Source organism: Panthera uncia, assembly GCF_023721935.1.
Source record: "Panthera uncia isolate 11264 chromosome C1 unlocalized genomic scaffold, Puncia_PCG_1.0 HiC_scaffold_3, whole genome shotgun sequence".
Lineage (NCBI taxonomy): Eukaryota > Metazoa > Chordata > Mammalia > Carnivora > Felidae > Panthera > Panthera uncia.
The window spans coordinates 38,743,561-38,766,831 of record NW_026057584.1 but is presented as its reverse complement, the minus strand read 5'-3'; the positions used below and the strand labels follow the sequence as shown (position 1 = coordinate 38,766,831).

General features: G+C 38.7%; 1 protein-coding gene across 4 annotated transcripts in view; it reads right to left on the bottom strand.

Moving 5' to 3' along the window:
* Positions 1 to 207: 207 nt before the first annotated feature.
* HECW2 (HECT, C2 and WW domain containing E3 ubiquitin protein ligase 2) overlaps positions 208 to 23,271 on the bottom strand; it is a 370,790-nt gene continuing 347,726 nt past the window's right edge. For all 4 annotated transcript variants that reach the window (XM_049615928.1, XM_049615927.1, XM_049615926.1 and 1 more), the window contains 2 exons: positions 22,281 to 22,393; positions 208 to 6,775 (listed from right to left, as the gene is read on the bottom strand). In XM_049615928.1, the coding sequence (XP_049471885.1) occupies positions 6,664 to 6,775; positions 22,281 to 22,393 (225 nt within the window). In that variant the 3' untranslated portion in view covers positions 208 to 6,663. The remainder of the gene's footprint in view (positions 6,776 to 22,280; positions 22,394 to 23,271) is intronic.

The following is a 23,271-nucleotide window of genomic DNA, read 5'->3' as shown; positions in this document are numbered from 1 at the left end:
TTCTTCAACATTATTTGATGGGGCTATCAAATACTGAAACATTCTTTCAGGGATAAACAAAATGGATTCCTAATTATAAATATCACGAAGAGAACTTTCTGGATCCACAAAGCTGCATACTAATCCCACAAGACCTTTATCCTACTTTGTTCTCTTTCCTTTTGAGTTTTTTCTTTCCCAAATGTATCACAGAGAAGTCATAATCTATCTTTTTTAAAGAAGATTTATTTTGGATTAAGTGATTTCATGATGCAACATGGTTTTAAACAAAAATAGAGATCAGTATGAAAATAAAACAAATTGTACACATTAAAATATCTTTCCCTCAAAGCATTTTGGAATCATAAAAAAATACAACACAAAAGTCAGGGGTTCAGGTGAGGATAAGAATACAAACTTTCCAGAAAACAAACATCTAGTCTACATTTCAAAGTCCCAGGCTCCATTTAATACCACCCACAAATCATTTCAAGGATGTCAACAATCTGCATTATTAGCTTTGAAAAAAAATAGATGGAATTTAAATATAAGGTGAAATGAGAGCTGTATGGTCTTAATGCCAGTACTAAATACCTCCCATTGTTATTCTATATTTAAAGTCACATTGAATGAATATGAAGCTTAAATTAACTCAACAAAAATAGAAACATAGCTGTTAACTGGGATACATGGTATAGTAGATACATGGGTAGAGTTGGTGAAAAGAAATAATAAGGCTTAAAAAAATACATCACCTGTGCTCTACTGAAATCTTAGAAATAAATATGTTTCTTTTTACAGAGCCTTAATATTAAAAAGTAAGCATTATTATAAAATTAGATTAATACTTTCAGTAAGAGGCAAGAGAGATGCATGTATGTTTATTTATTTTGGAATGCCTGCATCCCTATTATAAAAACATGTAATCTTATGCACTTTCCAATATATTAACAGCTTCAAATTTTACTTACGATATCATATAAAGAAAAATAGGTTGTAATAACAGCTTTTAGAGCTTTAGGGTCCTAAAAGAACACTCAGTTCTGTGTGTTTCCTGGTTAGTCCTTCCAAGGTATTTCTTGAACATTATCCATCCTTTTTTACAGAAGGTGTAGTAACCAGAAGTTTACTGACGGTTCCTTACCTGCATCAGTAATAGCTGATTCAGTTTGAATCATACAACATACCTATCAACACTCCTCAGGGTTGTAATATCCTAAAAGAAAGTTAGATAGAAAGATATCACCTGCCCAAGGCCACTAGACATAAAAATCACATACATAAACATAATTTCTCTGTGTTCCCCAAATACCATACAACTAGGGCCTGCCAATTCTACCAAACTGTGCCATCATGAAAGGCAAATAAACTAGCTAGCAGATTGAATCTAAGCAAGTGTATGTTCAGTCTTGATTAACTTCCTGAAAAATTGGAAACACTGATTAGGTCTCCATTTACAATTCAGCAACCTAATTCTTAGGATTTTGCTTTCTGGGTTAACAGGGAACATTTAAGTCACCACTAGAAACCATGAAAATGTCCCAAAAGCTATTCTAATGTCAAAGAATGTCTGCTGAAAAACAAATTAAGCAAAATAAATATGTCTAACTACACCATTTCTTTTACTTATATAGAAAGCTCAATAATATCAGTAATAATTCTGAAGATAAATAAAATCCACGACATAATTTAATGCCCAATTGTCAAATTTCCTGATTCAGCTATGGTTAGCTTTAATATTTTGGGGCTAAATTCTGTTTTGCAATAGAGAAGATGTTATCAATCTACTGAAGTGATACAATGAGGGTTATTTCCCACCAGGCAGATTATCAAGCAGTGCCCTTACTAGGCAGCATTCTTTTTTATTTCCCCCCCACCAAAGTCAGAAACCAAATTGAAGTACATGTTCCTACCCCCACCAGCAGGTCCTGAGATGATCTTTCCAACCCTTGTTGTATCTTTCCCTCTATTACGGTCCTGTCTTAATCATCGCTGCACCCCCGGCCCAGCTTGCCGTGATAAGGGTAGCACACACACACTCATTATATCCTTTGTGCCAGCTCCTTGGAATGCAGCTACCACTTCTGAGTCTTGACAGTTGGTCAACAGTTAGCATTACATTCTGGCAGGGGTGGGGAACACAACCGCTGGACTTCTCTTTCCTACTTTTTGTTTTTATTACGCCTCTAGTGGACCGCTGTTGGCCTTAAGCCAAAATTTAGACAGCTTAATATCTCTGGCATTCGTTTGTTTCCGTGTTAGATAAACAAGTCTATCTGGAAAACACAATTGAACTAGAAAGGTAACACGTTTTTCAAAATTAGAATCTGATTAAAAGTGACATGCTCATTAATTTCAACTCAAGTTTTACGGTTACAAGTAAGGTGTCTGAGATCTAGAGTGTTTTTAGTCATCCACTAAAGCAGATAAGAGGAGCACAATAAGGCCTAAAGCTCAGACCCAGTTTGGAGTTTCGGTCACATTCTTTATTTGCATGTTTTTACTATGTAGGGTTATGGGTATCTTTTAATGATGGTGGATCATCATTTTGCCTGCCTTGGGAATTTCCCCAAGAGGGTTAAGTTGGAAAGATTTTCAGATTCTTTATTATAAGATGTTTGCTTTAGTTAGAAGTGGTCAAGTTATAAATACAATTTGTGCAGAAAGAAAGAAAAAAGTGAATAAATGTGAAGAGGACAGAGAGGAAAAGAGAATCTGCAGGGGTTCCTTCATCCACATCACAGGAACCTAACTACCAGAGCTCTGGATCCATCTTCATTAAGAATTGAAAAATAAAGTAAAACTCCTGATTAAAGTGGTTGTTTCAAACCTTATCTTGCTTCCAAATTATATTCTAGAGAACTGAACTGTACTATAGAAATCCACCAAAAGCCATCCCATTTTGCATGGTTTGAAATTTCTCGTAACAAGTAGTAAAATGCAAATATTAAGTCCATGAGGAGTTTTTCTGTGAATACACTCATTTCTTCCACGGGCTTTTTAGAAGGTGTCACATTTTAAGAGCGTTTGTTTGAAGAAATGAGAATTTGGGCAGATGAAGCATCTTGCAAACTTCACTGATAGTGGAATATGTTGGAAGAAACGTTAGCCTCCACATTTCTTGAAGTGAAGCCTAGAATTGCAACCGTAAAGTGTTGAAATGGATCTTACGAGCCATCCATGAAAACCAGTGTCAACCCAGCGGGGATTGATACCTTCTCCCCCACAAAGTACATGAGGAGCAAAAGAAGATGCACGTGACAGCATTTTGAAACCTTAAAGCACCACACACACAGTCTAACATTACTGTTAACCATTTGAAGGCAGTTCTAGCACTCCTGATTGTTATGCAGCTGAGAGGTTTTCCTTCATTGATTATAGAACGTCTATTAAATTATAAACATAACATAGGCTAGAAAATTGTGACCATGCTTCTTGAACCAAGATCTATTCATTTTTGTGCACAAAATCAATGTTTTGACCCCAGAAGTGAGTTGGGCTCAAGGACAGGTGAAAGGAAACAGAGGGAAATGACTGGATTTAATTTTGGCATTTCTTTGATAATTTGAAGATCCTTGAGTTGCTCCTTCATGGTTCGGCTCCCGCCTGCACACTGTAAACCCTCGTGGGTAAATGTACCCTGAGCCTCCACACTTGACCAGTATTGACACACTATTACATGCTCTTAGTTACTATTTATGTGACTTTTATTTTCAGCCACAGTATCTCCCATGTATGAAGCCTTCATTGGATCTCCCAGATGGAACAAGCTGTTCTCTCCTCATTCCTTGATTGTAAAACATGACAAATTTTATTAAAAATACTTTTTTTTTAAACCTTGGTGTCTACTCCACTAGACTGTGAGCTTCTCAAGGGCAGATTTTTGAATCCTACATCTCTATCATCAAACATAGTGGTTGGCACAGAGTGAAGGCCAAGAGTGCACCTCTTGCTTCATCTAAGAGATGTTCTACAAACATACATGATGCATCATGACTGTCTTTTATAGAAGACAGCAGAGTGTAAGCATCACTCCTGAGTTTCTTAAAGAAAACGAGACCATACAGCCAAGTCATCTAGGCTCAGAGTCCGAAAGAAAATATTTATGGGTATTTCTGTTTGTAGCAGATGCTACTGTCCAATTTATTCTGTAGAAACGTTATTTAATATTTTCACAGTTATTAATGGATTTTTTTTACTGATTATGAATAGTAGATCAGTTATAATAGTGTTCTGATATGTTAAGTATGTCTTCGATAATTCCCAATTCTGAGAACAGTAGCAACAGCAGATGATTATCCTGTTATTTGGGAAGAAGTTAGATGCCTTAACAAGGAATATATTTGTTAGAAATAATTAAAGAGATACATTTTATTTCAAACTTCTTTTACCTAATAATGTGGAACATGATAGCAAAGTGTCACAAACCAAAATGAAAGCTAACATGGTCTATTTTTGAAAAAAATGTAACTTTTTATACCAGCTGCTTAGAGAATGCCAGCTCTGAACCATCTTATATACCGTCAAAGATGTGGGTTGTTTTTTTGTTTGAAAAAGTATGTTATACTATTTTTCCTTATAATGAAAAAGATACAAACAAGTGAAAATAGTTTGCAAAATTAAATATATACTTATATTCATGATCAGTAAATACAAGCTAACATTTCCAATTAAAATTTTTTTCTCTTCCCTTTTTTCCTGGTCTAATTATAGTACACAGATAAATCTTCCTTTCTTATCTCCAGATTTCTGTAACCTTTTGGGGGAACATTTCCCCATGCTATAGTACCTGTCTTTAGTTCAGGATCGCAGCATGAGTGGTATTCCTCTTGAGGGTCTCAATGGTAAACATAGCTTAACCAACAGGAGAGCAATTAGTTCTTACAAACCATCTGTGAAAACCATGCATCTGACTCTATAATTATAAATACAAGATTGCCAACATCCCATAATAGGAATTCCATGGCTACTTATAATTCTCAAAGAGGTGTTTGGGCAGTGCCTGTAAAACCACAGGCTGGCAAACCAAATGTGAATCCAATGCTTTTATTATCCACGATTTAACTTCACTCTATTGAATAACTCACTCTGATTAGTTACGGCCAGAAGTCAAGAAATAAACAATGATGTGAAATAACCCCAAAAGCAATAAAAATGAAGAACATCGTCTGATAAAACTAAGCAGAAATAACATTAGTGATATCATGCAGTTTCTGAGAGACCATAGAAAAATTGTTTCTTAATATTGATAAGAAAATTATGCATCAGTGAAAATGCAGGCTTAGAAATATAGTACTGAGAGTTTCAATTTGTGATGTCTTCACTGATGAGGAAAAATGGAATTCTTATTACTAAAGAGAGCTGATCTCTTGGGTGTTGCTGATGGCTCTCTAAACGATCTTAGTGTTTAATGATGCTGTACAAATAAAAAGCAGTGGGGGAAATACGAAATATCTGTATTAAATGCCATCCTGTAAAGTATCTGATGGATGGAAGAAGTCTAATGCATTTTAAATAAATGCATATCATACTATCACATATAGTGAGTCTTAAAAAATTATTACTTAGATGCACAGTCCTTGTAGTGGTAGACATGGCACTGTGAAGGAAGTTTGATTTAGAAGCTATTTTCTATTTACTTGTCAAGTGATGGAGTTGCTGTTAGTCATATTGTAATGTCCCTTCAACTTTGGTACATTCAGTGCAAAATATTTCGGGGAATTTTTTTTGTACCTTTATAAAAATAAAAGGCCCTTTTGTTCCCTTGAGAGTGCTTAAAAGGATACGTACTAGCATGATGCCCGAGTAAGCATGGAACATGAAAATGGAACAGGTGATACATACGGAACAGGTAGGTTCTTATATACATCTTAAAGAACATAAATATAATGAACCTATGAAAAATAAACAGAACTCACTGTGTATTTTTTCCTGATATGCTGTGATTAATTGCTAGTTATTTTTAAATTGTTTTCATGCATTATAAAGCATAAAATCTGTCATTAGTTATTCATTGTAGAACAGTTTGTCTTCAGCCATAATTACACACATACCACTTTGCATATACATTGTCACAGACCACCTTATTGCAAATCTTTAAAGTTACCTCATGTTGACTTGGTTTCATTTTCACTTGTGTCCCATGAAAGCTGAAACCTATGGTGCACACCATGCAGGCACTCATAGCAAGAAAATGAATATTCTGCTACAACGTAGGGCTTAAATGAATGTACTTTTAGGAAATATATTTGTTTTTATTATATTATTTAACTTGAGCTAATTTGGAGATTGGGCCAAGTGCTGCCAGTTGGGCTTGAACCGCGTTCAAAGGTAAGTTTCAAGATTCTCCCGAGTCCCTGAAAGTTACCATGGAGCTGATCGTGTACAGGTTCATCTTTGTCTTGGAACATAACACAAATGGAAAAAAGTTTGGCAGTCAACAACTGTTGATTGAAAGACTGTTGGGTAGTTCCCTGGGCATCAAGCTCACCCAAATCCTTCCAAGAGGACTCATCACCACTATCCGGACCCCATTGTGACAGAGCATGTGTTCCTGGAAAATAATATCACTCAGCTTGACTCTAGTGGAAGCATACTCTTGAAACTTCCAACATTCAGTCATTCTTCTAGACAGCAGCTTCTGAAATTGCCTGTCCATACAGAGCCTGGCATCGTTCTTCCAGGTCACTCAAGTCCAAAGGTACTTGTTTCTTCAACTGCTGTCAAGAGTTTTTCATAAAGCATGGAGAATGATGGGTACGGGGGGAGATCCAGACGGTTGAAACAAGTGTGAGCTCTGCAAACAGAAGCAGCAGTACAAAGATTAACGTGCTTTGAATGAAATGAGATTGGGGTGTGTGTGTGTGTGTGTGTGCACGCGCGTGCACGTGCGTGCACACGCATGTGTTCATGCTCGTCTTTCATATTCAGATTGTTTGTTGCCAATTTTCACACTTATTTTTTGGAGAAACTGTGAAAACATTTGAATTTCTAAAGAGGAATGGGGTATTTAAAAAATATTTTCTTTGTTTTCACAACCATTTAAAATCCACATTACATACATATTGCTTTGTTTAGTTGTCTAAGAACTGCAAAGACAAGTTTGATTTTTTGCATCTCTTTTGATGTTATACTTTTTTTCTAAGTTTTTATTTGAATTCCAGTTAGTGAACATACAGTGTAATATAAGTTTCAGGTGTACAATTTAGAGATTCAACACTTACACAGACATGAATGTAAGTTCTTGCAAAGTAATTCATTTTCAGAGTTTGATTTTGCATGGATGTCTCAGAAAATCTAGGGTTTTACATTCTGTCATTTTGTTGGGCACAGAAGAGCACTGAGTATCTCTGAAGACTGGCTTAGAGTCTCGGGGAAATTCCCTGGCTGGATTTTCCTGCCGAGGTCAGTAGACCATTGTTACTTCTTCCAATCCTGTGCTATAATCTGTTTTCTCCTAACTCGCAGTACAAAATCATGGCCATTTAAATCATTACATTAAGTATTCTTTTTTAGAAATACCTCCCCTTTTGCCAAGATAGGAAAAAAATATGCTTTCCTGTTATTTGCACCTGAATCACAATAAAAAATAGACAGTCTCCAAATAGTACATCTTATCAGGAAAAAAATCTGCACTTTTGACATGGAATAGGAAGTATTTTATTCTGAATGTACAACAGCTTCTTTGTGGGGGCTAAACAACGTTGACTAAAAAAAACTGCTCCCAAATTCATATGTAATTTTAGGAGTTATAATTACTGATGGATTATTTTTACAAAGTTACATGTTTAAATTTTCACTCTCATAAATCACTTTAACCCTTAAGACGTAAATATAATTATATTCCTAGATGCAGTTTAGTGCCATGGAAGGATGAGAAGTTTGGAGCTGAACAGACCGGGGTTTGAATTCTAGATCTACCACCCAGCTGTGTGATTTGGAGTTATTAAAACTCCCTGAGACTCCATTTCTCACCTGTAAAATGAGAATAATATCATTTGTCTCAGAAGGATCCAAAGAATTAAATGAAGAATTAAAGAATTAAATCAAGTAACAGAAGCGTGTTTAATATCATGCCTGGCTCACACTGTTTGACCAATAAATAAGGGATGTATTGTTAGCTACATTTCATTACCATCAAAAAGATTTGCTCTAGTTGCCTTCATTAAATTGCCAAAAGATAATCATGACTCATGGAAATGACAAAATAACAAAGAGATAATCAAGCAGGTGTCTGGCCACGTGCCTTTTTAGAGCAGGAATGCAAAGGGGCTCAATTATAAGAATATCAGTTTTAGGACAGAGATATGGTACTGGCTCAGAGTTTATGACTGTTGTTATTACAAATGCTAGATATATGGGGGGCAGTCATCTAATTAATCATTGTACCCAAACACGTTTTTAACATAACAAACTATTTCAGAATTGCATTTAATATAATTCTTGTTAATGTAGTCCTTGTTGTATCTCCCTTACAATGGAACCTCAACTTGGAGGCCTCGAGGAAGATGTTTAGCTTTTTTTTTTTTAATGTTTTATTTATTTTTGAGAGAGAGAGAGAGAGAGAGAGAGAATGAGCTGGGCAGGGGCAGAGAGAGAGGGAGACAGAATCCACAAAGCAGACTCCAGGCTCTCAGCTGTCAGCACAGAGCCCGATGTGAGGCTCGAACCCATGAACCACGAGATCATGACCAGAGCCGAAGTCGGATACTCAACCAACTGAGCCACCCAGGCGTCCCGAAGACGTTTAACTTTAAAAAAATTAAACTAGCATACTAAAAGATAGTCCCAGAATGGTTTAAAAGATAGTACTAGGATAGTCCTTGTGTGTATACCAGTATAGAATTATTAAATGAAGACTTTATCTCTGCTCTAGGGAAATGAGAAGAAGCAGAGAAGTAAATATGTTTTGAATATAATTATATGCCGGGCTTTGTATTTAGATGAATAACATTCATTATCCCATTAGACTAAAAGATAATGCTTTGTTAAATGAAATATAAAAGTTTTCATTTCTTTGGTGACCGACATGGCTGAGCATCTTTCTCCAAGTTAGCTTGCTTGTAACATTTCCTATTTTGTGACCTACATGTTCATCTCCTTGGCCTGTTTATCTTTTCAAGTGTTCTTTTTTTTTTGAGAGAGAGAGAAAGAGAGGGAGGGAGGGAAAGAGGGAAGGAAAGAGAGAGAGAGAGAGAGAGAGAGAGAGAGAGAGAGGGAGGGAGAGAGAGAGAATGAGCAGAAGAGCAGCAGAAAGAGGGGAAGAGAGAGAATCCCAAGCAGGCTCTGCACCTGCCCCCACCCGGGGCTCCATCTCATGAACTGTGATATCACAACCTGAGCCGAGTCAGATGCTCAACTGATTGAGCCACCCAGGCATCTGGTATTAGCCAATTTTAAGTGCAGTTCTGTAGCATTAAGTACATTGACAGTGTTTTGCAACTATCACTACCACCCATCTCTGAAACTTTAAAATCTTTCCAAGCTGAAACTATACTATTGAACACCAACTCCAATCCTCTCTTACCCCTGCAACCACAACTCTATTTTCTATGTATTTCACTATAGTAGGTACCTTTTGTCACTGGAATCATTGTCCCTTATGATGGGCTTATTTCACTGAGCATAATAATGTCTTCCAGGCCCATATTATAGCATGGATCAGAACTTCCTTTTTTTTTTTTTTTTTTTTTTTTTTTTTGAGGTTGAATAATACTCCATTGCAGGTATATACTGCATTTTGTTAATCCATTCATCCACTGATGGACAAGGGTTGTTTCCATCTTTTAGCTATTAAAAAAAATGTTATGTACATTGGTGTGCAAGTATCTTGTCAAGTCCCTGCTTTTAATTCTTTTTGTGTACATACCCAGGAATGGAATTGCTGGATCATATAGCAATTCTATTGTAAATTTTTTTTAATTAAAAAAAATTCTTTTAAAATGTTTATTTATTTTTGAGAGAGAGAGGGAGAGAGAGAGACAGAGAGAGACAGAGAGAGAGAGTTCAAGCAGGGAGGGGAAGAGAAAGAGGGAGACACAGAACCCAAAGCAGGCTCCAGGCTCTGAGCTGTCAGCACAGAGCCCAACACAGGGCTGGAACTCACAAACCATGAAATCATGACCTGAGCCGAAGTCAGAAGCTCAACTGACTGAGTCACCCAGGTGCCCCTCTATTGTAAATTTTTTTAAGAACTGCTATACTGTTTTCCACAATGGCTACATCATTCTACATTCCTATCAGCAGTGAACAAGGGTTCCAATTTGTGTACATCCTTATCAATATTTATTGTTATTATTATTTTTATAACAGCCATCCTCTGAGTGTGAAGTCCATTTTGTCATTTAAAGCTTTAGGATTTCTTATTGATTGGCATAAACAGTACAAAATAAAGAGATTAACTCTTGTATTATCTCTGGCTAATCTCGTCAGCCATTCACTTTTTAATTTAGTTATGCCTTTTATTTACAGAACAACGTAAACCTGGTTCTTTGTTATCCATTTCTGATACGTTGTCATTCTGTCTTCAGTGTATTGATAAGAAGGATGTTGAAAAAGTGATCATTATTGCTTACACCCAGTAGGAGTTTTTTGTTGTCTATGCTTTTCTTTTGGTAGTGCTGGTGTATTAAAGAGTGCTATAGATCAACTTTGGGGACAACTTTTCTCAAAAGAGTAGCTCATAGTTGTAATCTTGAATAGATACGTGTGAACTCATTTTCATGAATTGAGTCATTTTGGGTGAATTAGGAAATAAAAATAGTTCAAGATGACCCATTTGCTAGCTAAGCAATAATCCCTAATTAATGGTTTATTTGCTTAGGACAGGGCATGACTATCGGTGTAATTTATCACACCCTAGTTAAGCCTGTTCCTTCCCTCTTGACACCAAATATTTTCCCTTAACTAGAGGCTAGTTTTAGCTAATTAAGAATTAACAGAATGGTCACATACATAGGAATAGGGATTCATAAATAGTAATGTTTAAAGTCCCCAGTTAAGTTCTTGCACATACTTAATTGCAGAATTTTAATTCACTGTGGGTCTGTGGCAGGCAAATTCTAAGATGACTCACCATGACCCAGGCCTTTGTATAATCCCCATCTTTCGAGCATGAGTGGGATTTGTAACTTGCAATCCATGGAATATGGCACAGGTGAAGGTATACTGCAGATGTAATTAAAGCCAGGAGTTGATTTTAAGTTAAACAAAAGGGTGATTATCCTGGGTTGGCCTGACCTAATTAGGCGAGACCTTTAAAAAAGCATCAGGGGCGCCAGGGTGGCTTAGTCGGTTAAGCGTCCGACTTCAGCTCAGGTCACGATCTCACGATCCGTGAGTTCGAGCCCCGAGTGAGGCTCTGGGCTGATGGCTCAGAGCCTGGAGCCTGCTTCCGATTCTGTGTCTCCCTCTCTCTCTGCCCCTCCCCCGTTCATGTTCTGTCTCTCTCTGCCTCAAAAATAAATAAACGTTAAAAAAAAATAAAAAAGCATCAGGGAGGTCAGAGACTCTCAATGTTGCTGGATTTAAAGAAGTCACCTGCCATGGATTCTATAGCTACAATTTTGCCAACAGCCTAAAAGAGCTTGGAAGCAGGTCCAGTTGAGCCTCCAGATGAGAATGCATTCCAGCCAATACCCTGATTTCAGTCTTGTGAGATGCTGAGCAGAAGACCCAGCTGAGCCATGCGTGAACTCCTGATCCGAAGAAAGTGATATAATTGTGTGTTGGTTTAAGGTGCTAAGTTTGTGCTAATCGGTGATGCAGCAATAGAAAATGACTGCAGGTCTCAAGGCAGTAGAACAGTCCAAGGAAAGGAGGTAAGTGTGATGAATGTAATACAGTAGAATCACCCTATCAAGGATAGGCAGGGGGCACAGCTGAGAGTAAACAGATATCCTTCCACTCCCCGGTATCTGAGCAGAGAAACAGGAACTCGGCATGTCTCTCTCTCTGCAGTTTCTGTAGTATCTTTGCAGATACTATGGTATCTTATCCAGTAAATCTATAAGTCTGAATGGTGTTTTTTTAAGCCTGAGTACTCTTCTCTCTAAAGACTCAGATCTCAACACAAAGGGAAGGACTGGACAACTTTTTTCGACCCTCTTCAGTCATAAGACACAATCACCATTACTGATCCATAATCTAAGATGATCACTGCTTCCGAAATTATATCTAGTTGTATAACATATGGTTACCATAAAAGAACTTTCCCTCTGAATAAACTAAATAGCTTCTCTAGAAAATGCTTCACGAGGATGGAGAGTATATATACTGTGGAGGGGGAAACTGCAGAAAGATTAAGTGGTTTTCCCAAGGTCAAAGTTGAGTCAGTGGCCAAATCAAAAATAGGACCCCAACCTGGGGAAGTCCAAGATGAAACCGAAAGCAGGAATGTTCATGGGCTCTGTTCTTTCATTTTTTGAAGTCTGAGTGTTAATTTTATCCTACTCCTGACTGTGAACTGTTAGTTCACAGACCACATACATTAGAGGACATCCTACTTGAACATCATATTAGATTACATACATTTTGATGGCAAGGCTTAGCCAAATGAAGCTTCAAATATTTTTTAAATGAATGACTCAATCACAATATGCAGTAGCTCTGGGGAAAATGGTCTGCATTAGGTCAGTCCAGAAAACCTTGGGAGATACCAGGGGATTTTTAGGCTCAGTTCAAACCATCCAGTCCTATCTCAGGCTTACCAGAAAGCAGAGGTACGTTAAGGGACACATTGAAGTGCCTCGGAATCACCCAAAAAGCCTGTTTACCTTGGGAGATTTTTGGCTCCACCCCCTAAGGTTCTAATTCAGAAAGTTTAGGGTGGGCCTAGGGATCCGTATTTTAACAATCACTACAAGTGAGTCCGATGCAGGTGGTCTCCACCACTGGACAGACATCAAGTGGATGAGAAATAAGATATCGACATTGGCTATCTACATCAGCATTTTGTATGCCTGCAAAAATTTCAAAACTCCTTATAAACAAGACAGCATTGCTAATAAGGAAATTGAGGAATAGTGTGGTTAAATAAATTGCCCAATATTTACCATCAACCTGCAGTATGAGCCAAGAAGAGGAAAAGCAAAACAAAACACAATCCTCTGAGGCCTTTTACACTCCTCCCTCTCCCGCCCCATTCCATGTCCTAAGAAAACTCTAGCAGAAAATAACAGGAGGGCTCTTAGACTATGTTGACATTGGCAGCAAAAGCACATCCAGTTATTCAGTCTCAATAAAAGGACATTTTTCAAATCTTTCAAAGCCAGCTACACTAAGGCTATAATGAGTTTACCTCATTTTAATCTATGCAGCCAGAACCACTCAAGGAGGGCAGGTCTGAACCCATCTTTGGGAAATCGTGCAGCCATCAATATAAAGAAGATTTAAAGCCCTCCAGACATCTGGTATGACTTAATCTCTTGGTGCTTTCTGTATTCTTCAAACGTTAACCAGGTCACATGCTTACTCTCTCTTCTTTCCTATAGATAGACAAGTCAATTATCTAAATCCAGTGAGCCCAAAGTATCACAATCCCCTCTAAATTTTCACAGTAAATTAATGAATTTCTCCTCTCTCTCTCTCTTTCAGTGTGTGTGTGTGTGTGTGTGTGTGTGTGTGTGTGTGTACTTATTAATTGATTCCCCATTTTCTCAGGACTGATTTTTTGGTAGCTTTAGGACTCAAAATGTAAGACAAATAAGAAATTACAAACAGGATTTTAAATTAAAAGAGAAAACGAGGGACAGAGAGAGAGGGAGAAAGAGAAGGAGAAAATCATGGATCTCATTTTATCAAGTAGGTGTAGTCCTAGAAACAAAATATATTTGAGTCTAATAAATCCTTTGTACTTGCATTATTATTTAGAAAGTGCTTTACTCATACTCTCTTTTTTCCAATCGGCAGTGGTGCATAATCCTTCAGATTTGTCTCCTTACTCCTATTCCCACCTCTTTATCAAGTAATTAATAAGTCAAAAGCAGACACAGGCATTCTGGAAAATTCCTAAGGAACCTTGGAACATATTACTTGTTAATGTCTAGATTCCTTTGAAAATGTGAGTATTCCTGACCTAAATTACCTTTCAAGGCCACAGTTTGCCTCTGTGAGTGTCCACAGGCTTTCCCCTAAGGGAATCAGGTGTGCCTGCAGTTCTGGTTGTCAGGGCTGCTGGGGGGCAGGGCCAGAGTGGGCCTGTAGTTGGGCTGTGGAGTACGCAAAGGGGGGGTTTCCTCCAGGCTCTCCGGGGCCTCTAATTCAGGGCTCAATGACACTTCTGGCAGCATCCAAGGCTGTTTCCCTGTAAAACCTCTTACACTATTTCTCCCCCTGAAGATGCCATATTCTGAAAGCTTGTCCTCCCCACACAAAGTACCGTGATGAATAAAGATTTTTCAATTTACACAACATTTCATTTATTCCTTCATTCACTGAACAATTACTTACTGAGTTCCTACTGCATGCCAGGCATTAACCTGTCCCCTGGTAGATGAGGAAGTAAAGTCTGGCCTCTGCCCACAAGGAGAATTAACAACCTGGCATCAAAATATGCAAGCAAATCGGAGGCCCTAAAGCTTGTGCCGTCTGTGCTCTGCACTAGGGGATCTGGCTGGGTGAGTGGGCACTAAAATCCAGCCTACCTTTGCCTATGCTCACCAAACCATGAGCCCTAACTCAGGGCTGCATTCCTCCACAAGGCTACAAGACACAGTTGTCTAATTAATCCAAAAGATCCAGATGAGCTATTAGTGGCCCTGCACACAAACAATTTTAATACAAGGAGTTGCAAGTCTGCTCCGCAGAGTCAGGAAAGGCTTTAAGTGGATACTGTTTGTGCCAAGTCTTGAAGGATTTGTAGGTGTATAGGGTTTTTCTGGATAAACAACAAGGAGAAGGATGTTCTTAGCAGACTGCCCGGAAGTATGGGGAAACAATGCATCATCAGGAAACTCGAGAAGTAAAAGTACTTGAGTGACAGTGGCCAAGACTAGACCATAAGCCAGTTGGGGAGGCAGGACCACATCAGGAAGTGAGGTGTGCTCATGCAAAGACCTTTCCCATTTATTCCATAGAGGAAAGGTAGCCGGTGACTAAGTATGGGGAGTAAGATGGCAGAGGTACCATTAAACAAAGCAGGAAATATAGGAAATGGGTGGGGGAATAGACGATGAGTTCAGAGCTTGTAATCAGCATGAAAATTCAAAGTTACCAATCACACAGAATGATAAAATTCAATTAAAGTAATCCAGTGATTGTTTTGTTAGCCTAGATAGATAGATTTATAAACACAAATAAAGGTAAAACTTGTTAGGGTTTTTAAAATATTCATAATTTCTGTAATATCCCCATTAATATCTTCTTAGACCATGAGATTTAGAACAGGAATTCCTGCTAAGACTAGTTCACAAATATTTGTGTAATCCATGGTGACACAGAATAATCCCTGACCTTCACCAGGTGTTCAATAAATGTGAATCAAGGGAAGGGAATTCTGGCCTTTACTACCCCCACTACTCATTTGTCATATCCCATCTGGTGGCCAATGATGTTGGTTACCTGTTCATTTAAATGTCTATTACTTCCTTCACTGTTAAGGTCCACATGGACAGAGATCAACTTATATCTACCACAAGGTTTTGCATACAATAAATGCATAATGAGTATCAAAAGGCTTTTTTAGAGGAAGTCTCTCTGCTAATAATGCCTTCCAAAGTTTCAATAGGACACCTTGGTTAAAATGTACCTGGATTTATAAATACAGTGTGGAATGTCCCCATAGTGGGGATTCCTGCATCTGGGGATGATCGGCGGAAGAAACTTCAACCTACGCACTGTGAGCTTCTTCACCTGTAAATGAAGAAGACTACACACTTGTTAAATGTAAGAATTTAAAGCTGTAGTAGAAAACTCAGTAGGGAACAGTTCCGGACGAAAACTCCTGGAAGTCCAAGCAAAATATAAATATCCTGAGTGGATATAGCACATTTCTTGCCCACCCAAAGATATACCATGCCAGCTCTGAGGGCTAGATATTAGGAACAACAGTAATAATGGCTAAATCTAGGGGCACCTGGGTGGTGAAGTCATCTAAGTGTCCGACTCTTGGTTTTGGCTCCGGTCATTATCTCATGGTTCATGAGATTGAGTCCCACATTGTGCTCCATGCTGATAGCACGGGGCCTGCTTGGGCTTCTTTCTCTCCCTCTCTCTCTGCCCCTCCCCCGCTCTCTCTCTCTCAAAATAAATAAACTTGAAAAAAAATAATGGCTACATTTATTGAATGATGTAGTAGGCCTCATTTTAAGCACTTTGCATGTGTTACCTCAGTTCATCCTCGAGACAACTTTGTGATGTAATTACTGGTATGTATCTCAATTGTTCAGATGAGGATACAGAGATACAAAAGTGACTCTGGCATATCGCATCTGGAGTAGTCCACAGTCATACCCTAAGTTTAAGAATTCACTAAGAACAGGGGCGCCTGGGTGGCTCAGTCGGCTAAGCGTCCGACTTTGGCTCAGATCATGATCTCAAAGTCCATGAGTTTGAGTCCCGCGTCGAGCTCTGTGCTGACGGCTCTGAGCCTGGACCCTGTTTCGGATTCTGTGTCTCCCTCTCTCTCTGCCCCTCCCCTGCTCATGCTCTGTCTCTCTCTGTCTCAAAAATAAATAAAAACATTAAAAAAATTTATTAAAAAAAAAGAAGAATTCACTAAGAACAATATTCACTGAGTGCAAATTATATGCCAGGACTCAGCACTATGGGCAAAGCCACATTCAATTCCAACAAGGTCCTTGTTCTCATGGGCTTATATCCTAGAGGGAGAAACAGAAAATCAACAAGTAAACCAATAACTAAACATAATGATTAAGTTGGGGGTATGTCTAATGAAGGAAATAAAGTGTGACAGAGTGACAGGTGCACTGGGGGCACTAGTCTGGAGGGGCTTTCTGAGGAGAACAAGAATTTCTTGGCCTTTTTGTTGTTTTTGTTTTTTGGTAAATGTTTTCATAAGAATAAAAAGCAGAGTTTTAAAAATGAAGAAAGTTGTATCTTTAAAAAATATTTTTATTTTTTAAAGTTCTAGTCCACTAGAGAAACTGTCTCCCCGAGACACCCATTTCATAATTAATTCTTGCTTATTTCTTAATTTGGGTCAGCATTTCATTCACAATAATCTCCAGACACAGCCATTTTCAAAACGCTTCCCCCCCTTCAAAAAACCCACTACCCCTCCATCATTATTGCAGCTCTCCAAATCCTTTGTCCCATCATCCTACTTGGCAAGAACCTTCAGAGATGAACACATAAACTCCATACCATGCTGGGAGAGAGGATTTGCCCTGCATTTTCCAGGCTGGCATGTTAGCATCCTGTCTTTCAGAATGTTTAAGAGCAATTGCCATAAAGTGAATTGACTGTCTCGTAAGTACATCAGAGCACCAGGGGATAGGAAATCTACAGAAACTCAAAATACAGAACTAACTACCAACCGCAGAGCAGAGGAAGTGCAGTAATGTGTTCAGGCTATAAGCCTTTGCGGAGACACCCGTCTGCCTCCATCATTATTTATCATCTGCGTCTCTAGTTACTTCATTACCACAAGAGAGAAAAAAAGAGCCATGGACTCAACTTGTACTGACTTCAGAAACAACCCTATATACTTTAATACACTTTTTGGCTCACAATGTAAGTAGTGCTACCACAAAGTGAGACTAGGAAATCTGAGAAAATAAGACTCAAATTTGCTTGCTTGAAAGGTTGAAAAGCCCTCCATCATCTGTGTCTAGAAAGGCTAAGATGCCCTCCCGTTTGCCAGAACTGCCCATCCTCATTCTGTACAGCCACTTCCAGCTCTCTAGGCTACAGCCTCTCATATCTGAATGAGATGATGCCAGAATTTTTTTTTAATTTTTTTACATTTATTTATTTTTGAGAAACAGAGTGAGACAAAGCGTGAGCAGGGGAGGGGCAGAGAGAGAAGGAGACACAGAATCTGAAGCAGGCTCCAGGCTCTGAGCAAGCGGTCAGCACAGAGCCTGACGTGAAACTCAAACTCACAAACTGTGAGATCATGACCTGAGCCGAAGTCGGACGCTGAACCGACTGAGCCACCCAGGTGCCCCATGCCAGACTTCTTATAGAATACATTTTGTAAGTAAGAAGAACACCCATCCATTTTGTCTCCAGTCAAAAGAGAGGTCCTACTTTACACGTTAAACACTGTCTCACTAACAGGAAAAAGAAATACATTGGGGTTGACCAGCATGAGACAGACCAGATCTTCAGTTCTGCAACTTAAACCTATCAGGAAATAGCTGGAAAAATGGCTTCAGTATATCCGTTTCAATGATAGGAGAAATGGCCTCAGTCATATAGAACAATCTCTTCAGACTACAGACAATCTTACAGATCTTTTTTTAACATTTAAGCAACACCCCACATTTCAAAGGATGACGCCAATGTTATCAGTCAAAAAATCACTTCTGAAAAAATATATGGTCGTGCATTGAAGTTCTTCTTGTTATATTTTTCCTCCAAGTGTACTTTCTCTGAGGAGCACATCTTCATAGTTATAGCAGTATGGTGGGCTTACGGAAGAGTCAGAATCAAGGGATAAAAAGAACAAAGGAAAGCTACTCTCTCTAAGGACTTTCAAATGCATTATCTTACTCACTTGTCACATCCTCTTTGAGCAGGGCATTGTTGTCCCTATTCTGCAGAGATGGATCAGGCCTCTTGCTTCGGAGCAGAAAGCCAGTATATCCTTGCTCTTTGATCTGCACGCATGCCTCTCCAATAGATAAGCTCACTACCTGTGGAGCAGAATGGCTGAACAGCTATTTCTCCCTATCAGATCTAAAACGTTAGAGCCTGTTATAGACAAGATACGAAAGTAGTCGCTTGCCTGATGTGCTTCATATATCATCTGTATTTAGGCATTTTTATAATCTGGGTAAAACTAGGAATCTAGAACCAACCTTAGGTCATAATGAAGAAAGGAAGAAACAACGTCTGTTGCCCAACTGTGTGTATGCAATGATAATGGAGAACACCATCACTTATAATGAGTCAGCACACAAACTTCCTGGAACTCTCAGGGGGAAGTAGAAAGTGAACCAGCCTGACTCCCAAGATTTTCAGAAACCTCTCACTATAAGTTTTTGTTCAACCAAACCTAATATACCACCCTCTCCCTGGCCTTTTGCACATCAAGTGATCTTCTAGGTCCCAGAGTCAGCTGGTGGCAGAGGCAAGACTAGAACCCAGATCTTCTAACTCCCAACCCTGTGCTCCTTCCAATACACTACTGCCTGATATATTTTACAGATGATGGTGACAGAAATCATAATGGCAGCCACTACTAACTACTCAAGGCCAGGGTCAGCAGTAAATGTTTTACATGAATGATTGCATTGAATCCTCAGAATTACTGACCTACAAAGTAAATAAGGAAACAGAGGCTCAGAAAAATTAAGCAACTTCTCCAAGACTCAACTGCAGGTAAGCAACAGAGCTGGAACGCAGCCCAGTCTCTCTGAAGCTAGGTCTCAGGTCTACATCAAATTACCTTTCTCTGCTTACCATGTTTGGTGAAAATTGCAGTGATTAAATGTGAACAACTTATATATCTGCTTATTATTACAGTTTATTCCATCTACTTTACAAAAATAAATCTTTATAAAAAACAGATTTCAAGAGTAAGGTGGCACAATTAATCTGCCATTTCCTGCCTCCTTGATGCTAATCCTTGAGTTTTTCAGAATGGTGCAAAGCCTTAATCAGACAGTGTGAATCTGTTTTTGAGATACAAATATGTGTTTAAGGTGGGGGTGGGGGAGGGATGATTCAGGTATAAAGAAAATATTTCTTTAAATAATGAAATTACAGTCTCCCAAATCTGGAACATCAGGTATGCTGGCTAATACTTAGGGGTTTGGATGTAGTCCCTCTGTTCACAGATTGAAATATACTGAGGGTGACTGAGGAGGCTTACGCCAGCCCTGAGCTTGCACTGCTCATTGCCGTCTGTATCTGTATTTTCAGTGCCCTTCTTGTCATGTGTTGATGCTTAGAAAATAATTATTAAGAAACAGTGTCTTGCAATCGCTAGGAAGAAAGTCTTGTTAACAGGTTTCTCAAAGTTACTTGTACTTAAAAAAAAACTCAGGATGACATCCTGGGGTACCTAATACCATTGGGGAAGATCATTTAACCCCCCCCCCCCCCCGCAGATTGCAGCGGCTTTTTTTAACGTTTATTTATTTATTTTGATTAAGAGCATGTGAACGGGGGAGGGGCAGAGAGGGAGGGAGAGGGAGAATCCTAAGCGGGCTCTGCAATGTCAGAGCCCTATGAGGGGCTCCAATTCAGAATCCTCGAGATTATGATCTAAGCCTAATCAAGAGACGCTCAACTGACTGAGCCGCCCAGGTGCCCCACAGTTTTATTATTAGTAAAATGAGAGGCAATCTGAAGTCTTTTTTACCTCAAAAATACTGTATTGTTAGTGCTGATTACATAAAGGAGTTCTAAAATCAACTCTCCTCCATTCCTCTTTTATTCATGTGTTCCCTCCTTTTCTTTTGTTTCAGTTCCAGTTCTCCATTCAACCCCAAACACTTATATTCACAACTACTACCTTACAGGCTCTTAAATTTATTAGCAGCAGCAAAGCAATTTTTTTTCACTCCAGAGAAGTGCATTATCTTATTATGAATGAGAATCAATGCAGAGAGCATTCACATGGCACTAAGGCATGTATGATATAAGTTAAAGAGGTATAGAGTACGTTGACATGATTTAATACTCTCTAGAAACCATAGTGGCAATTTTTAGTGACGGGATTCTAAATAGTTATTCATATATACTTAAAATGAGAGCTTCTCCGAACATCTAAGTCAGAGCCACAATCATAAGAAGCCACAGTGTGATGACCAACATTGTTTCACTAAAGCTAACAAATGCTTTGGTTATACAGCATTTTGTATTATAACAGAAGATATTTGCAAATGATATATCCAATAAGGGGTTAGTATCCAAAATATATAGAGAAATTATACAGCTCAACACCAAAATCCCACAAATAATCCAATTAAAAATGGGCCAAGGACGTGAACAGATATTTTTCCAAAGAAGACATACAGATAGCCAACAGGCACATGAAAAGATGCTCTACATCACTAATCATCAAGGAAATGCAAATCAAAACCACAATGCAACATCCCCTATCACTTTCAGGATGGTTAAAATAAAAAAGACAAGAAATAATAAGTGTTGGCGAGGATGTGGAGAAAAAGGAACGAGGCCTTATGCACTGTTGGTAGAAATGTAACTTGGTGCAGCCACTAGGGAAAACAGTTGGGAGGTTCTTCAAACAATTAGAAATAAAAATACCATATGACCCAGTAATTCCACTACCAGATATTTACCCAAAGAAAATGAAAACACTAATTCAAAAAGATACTGCAGCATTGTTTACAATAGCTAAGATATGGAGGCAACCCATATTGACTGATGAACGGATAAAGAATATGTGGTGCGTGTGCCTGTCACATGTGCCTGCACGCGCGCATGCACACACACACACACACACACACACACAGAGGAATGTTGCACAGTCATACAAAACATGAGATCTTATCATTTGTAAAAACACAGATGAACCTAGAGTGTATTCTGTTAAGTGAAATAAGTCAGACAGAGAAAGCCGAATGATTTCACTTACATGTGGCATCTAAAACACAAAACAAATGAGTAAACCAACAAAAGGCAGAAATAGACTCATAGAGAGAACAAACTTATAGTTGCCAGTGGGGAGGGGGAATGGGAGATAGTCAAAATGGGTGAAGGGGAGAAGGTGATACAGGCTTCCAGTTATGGAATGAATAAGTTAGGCTAATAGAAGGCACAGCATAGGGAATACAGTCAATGATATTATAATAGTGATGTCTTGGGGCAGATAGTAGCTACACTTGTGGTGAACACGGCATAATGTATAGACTTGTCGAATCACTATTTTGTACACCTGAAACTAAAGTAACATCATGTGTAAATTATACTTCAATAAAAAAAGAGAAAAAGATATGTATGCATGCATTTTAAGTATGCCCAGTAAGATCTTTTACTCCTCCATTTTGAAAGGTAATCAAAGATAAATTCATTCTAAAAGCTTTTTTCCACTCTCCCAAACTTTTAATATAAAAACAGTAATTAATCAATACACGCATAACTTAAAGGTCTCTCTCTCCTGGAACACCTGTCATGACAGTACAAAAGTGTTGTTTTTTTTATTTTACCTGGGAAGAGCAGTGATTTTCCCCCATTTCTCCACACAGAATCTTCTTGGGCCATTACTCCCTCGGAGAGAAGCAAATCCTTCATAGGGAATGCTGGATGTGCCCGTGACAAACTATCAACCAAAGAAAACAGAAGGATAAAGTGAAACCAAGAGGCTAGCTGCTGACAAACGCATGGCATCATTCATGTGCAGGGCCCTCAGGGAAGAACAGCAGGCTGCTCACTGGTGGGAAAGCCTGAAGACAAAACTCCATGGGTGTGGAAAAACCCAACACAAGAATTCTGACAAAGATCTGGGGAACACTAAGGAAAGACAGTGCATTATAAAAGAAAAGGAGATCCAGAGGGTCTTAGTAGATAAAGCATCCTGTACGGCTAGCCAGCTCAGTAGACTAAACTGGGTGTATTTCCCGTTACAGATAAATAAAGTAGGTATATCAATCAACCTAAGTCTACTTGGCATCAGTCCCTGATCAACTTGAGGTGAATAAATGAGGACCAGATCCTTGATCCAAAGGAGTTAAGACCCAATCTATTTGTAAGGCTCTGCCTAAGCATCCAGAAGGCTTGTTCCCGGTATTTCTTTGGCTGCGATCAACCAGCAAATGCCCATGTAACTATGAACACCACAAGAAAATAATGAGTTAGTTTCCCCAGTATCCTTGAACTTCACTGTTATCTCAAGTTTGTGGAAAATTACATGGAAGAAAAGAAAAGATTCTTTTTCAAAGACCTGGTCACTTCCTAAGGGACTGAAGGTCATTTTCTATTGCTAGAGGTGCTGCCTTGCAGAGTGCCCCAGGATCTCATGTTGAAGGGACCAAGCTGCCCTGAAGGCAGGTGTTTTTCCTGGGATTCTTGGACTGGAGTTGGTATTTCCTCAAAATTCTAATGAGATGCTTGGACGTGGCTGGGGATGTTCTGCCTAGTGATGGAGCCACAGAACATGCAATCAGAAGAGTCTGAAACAATGTATCCCACATTTGCAGG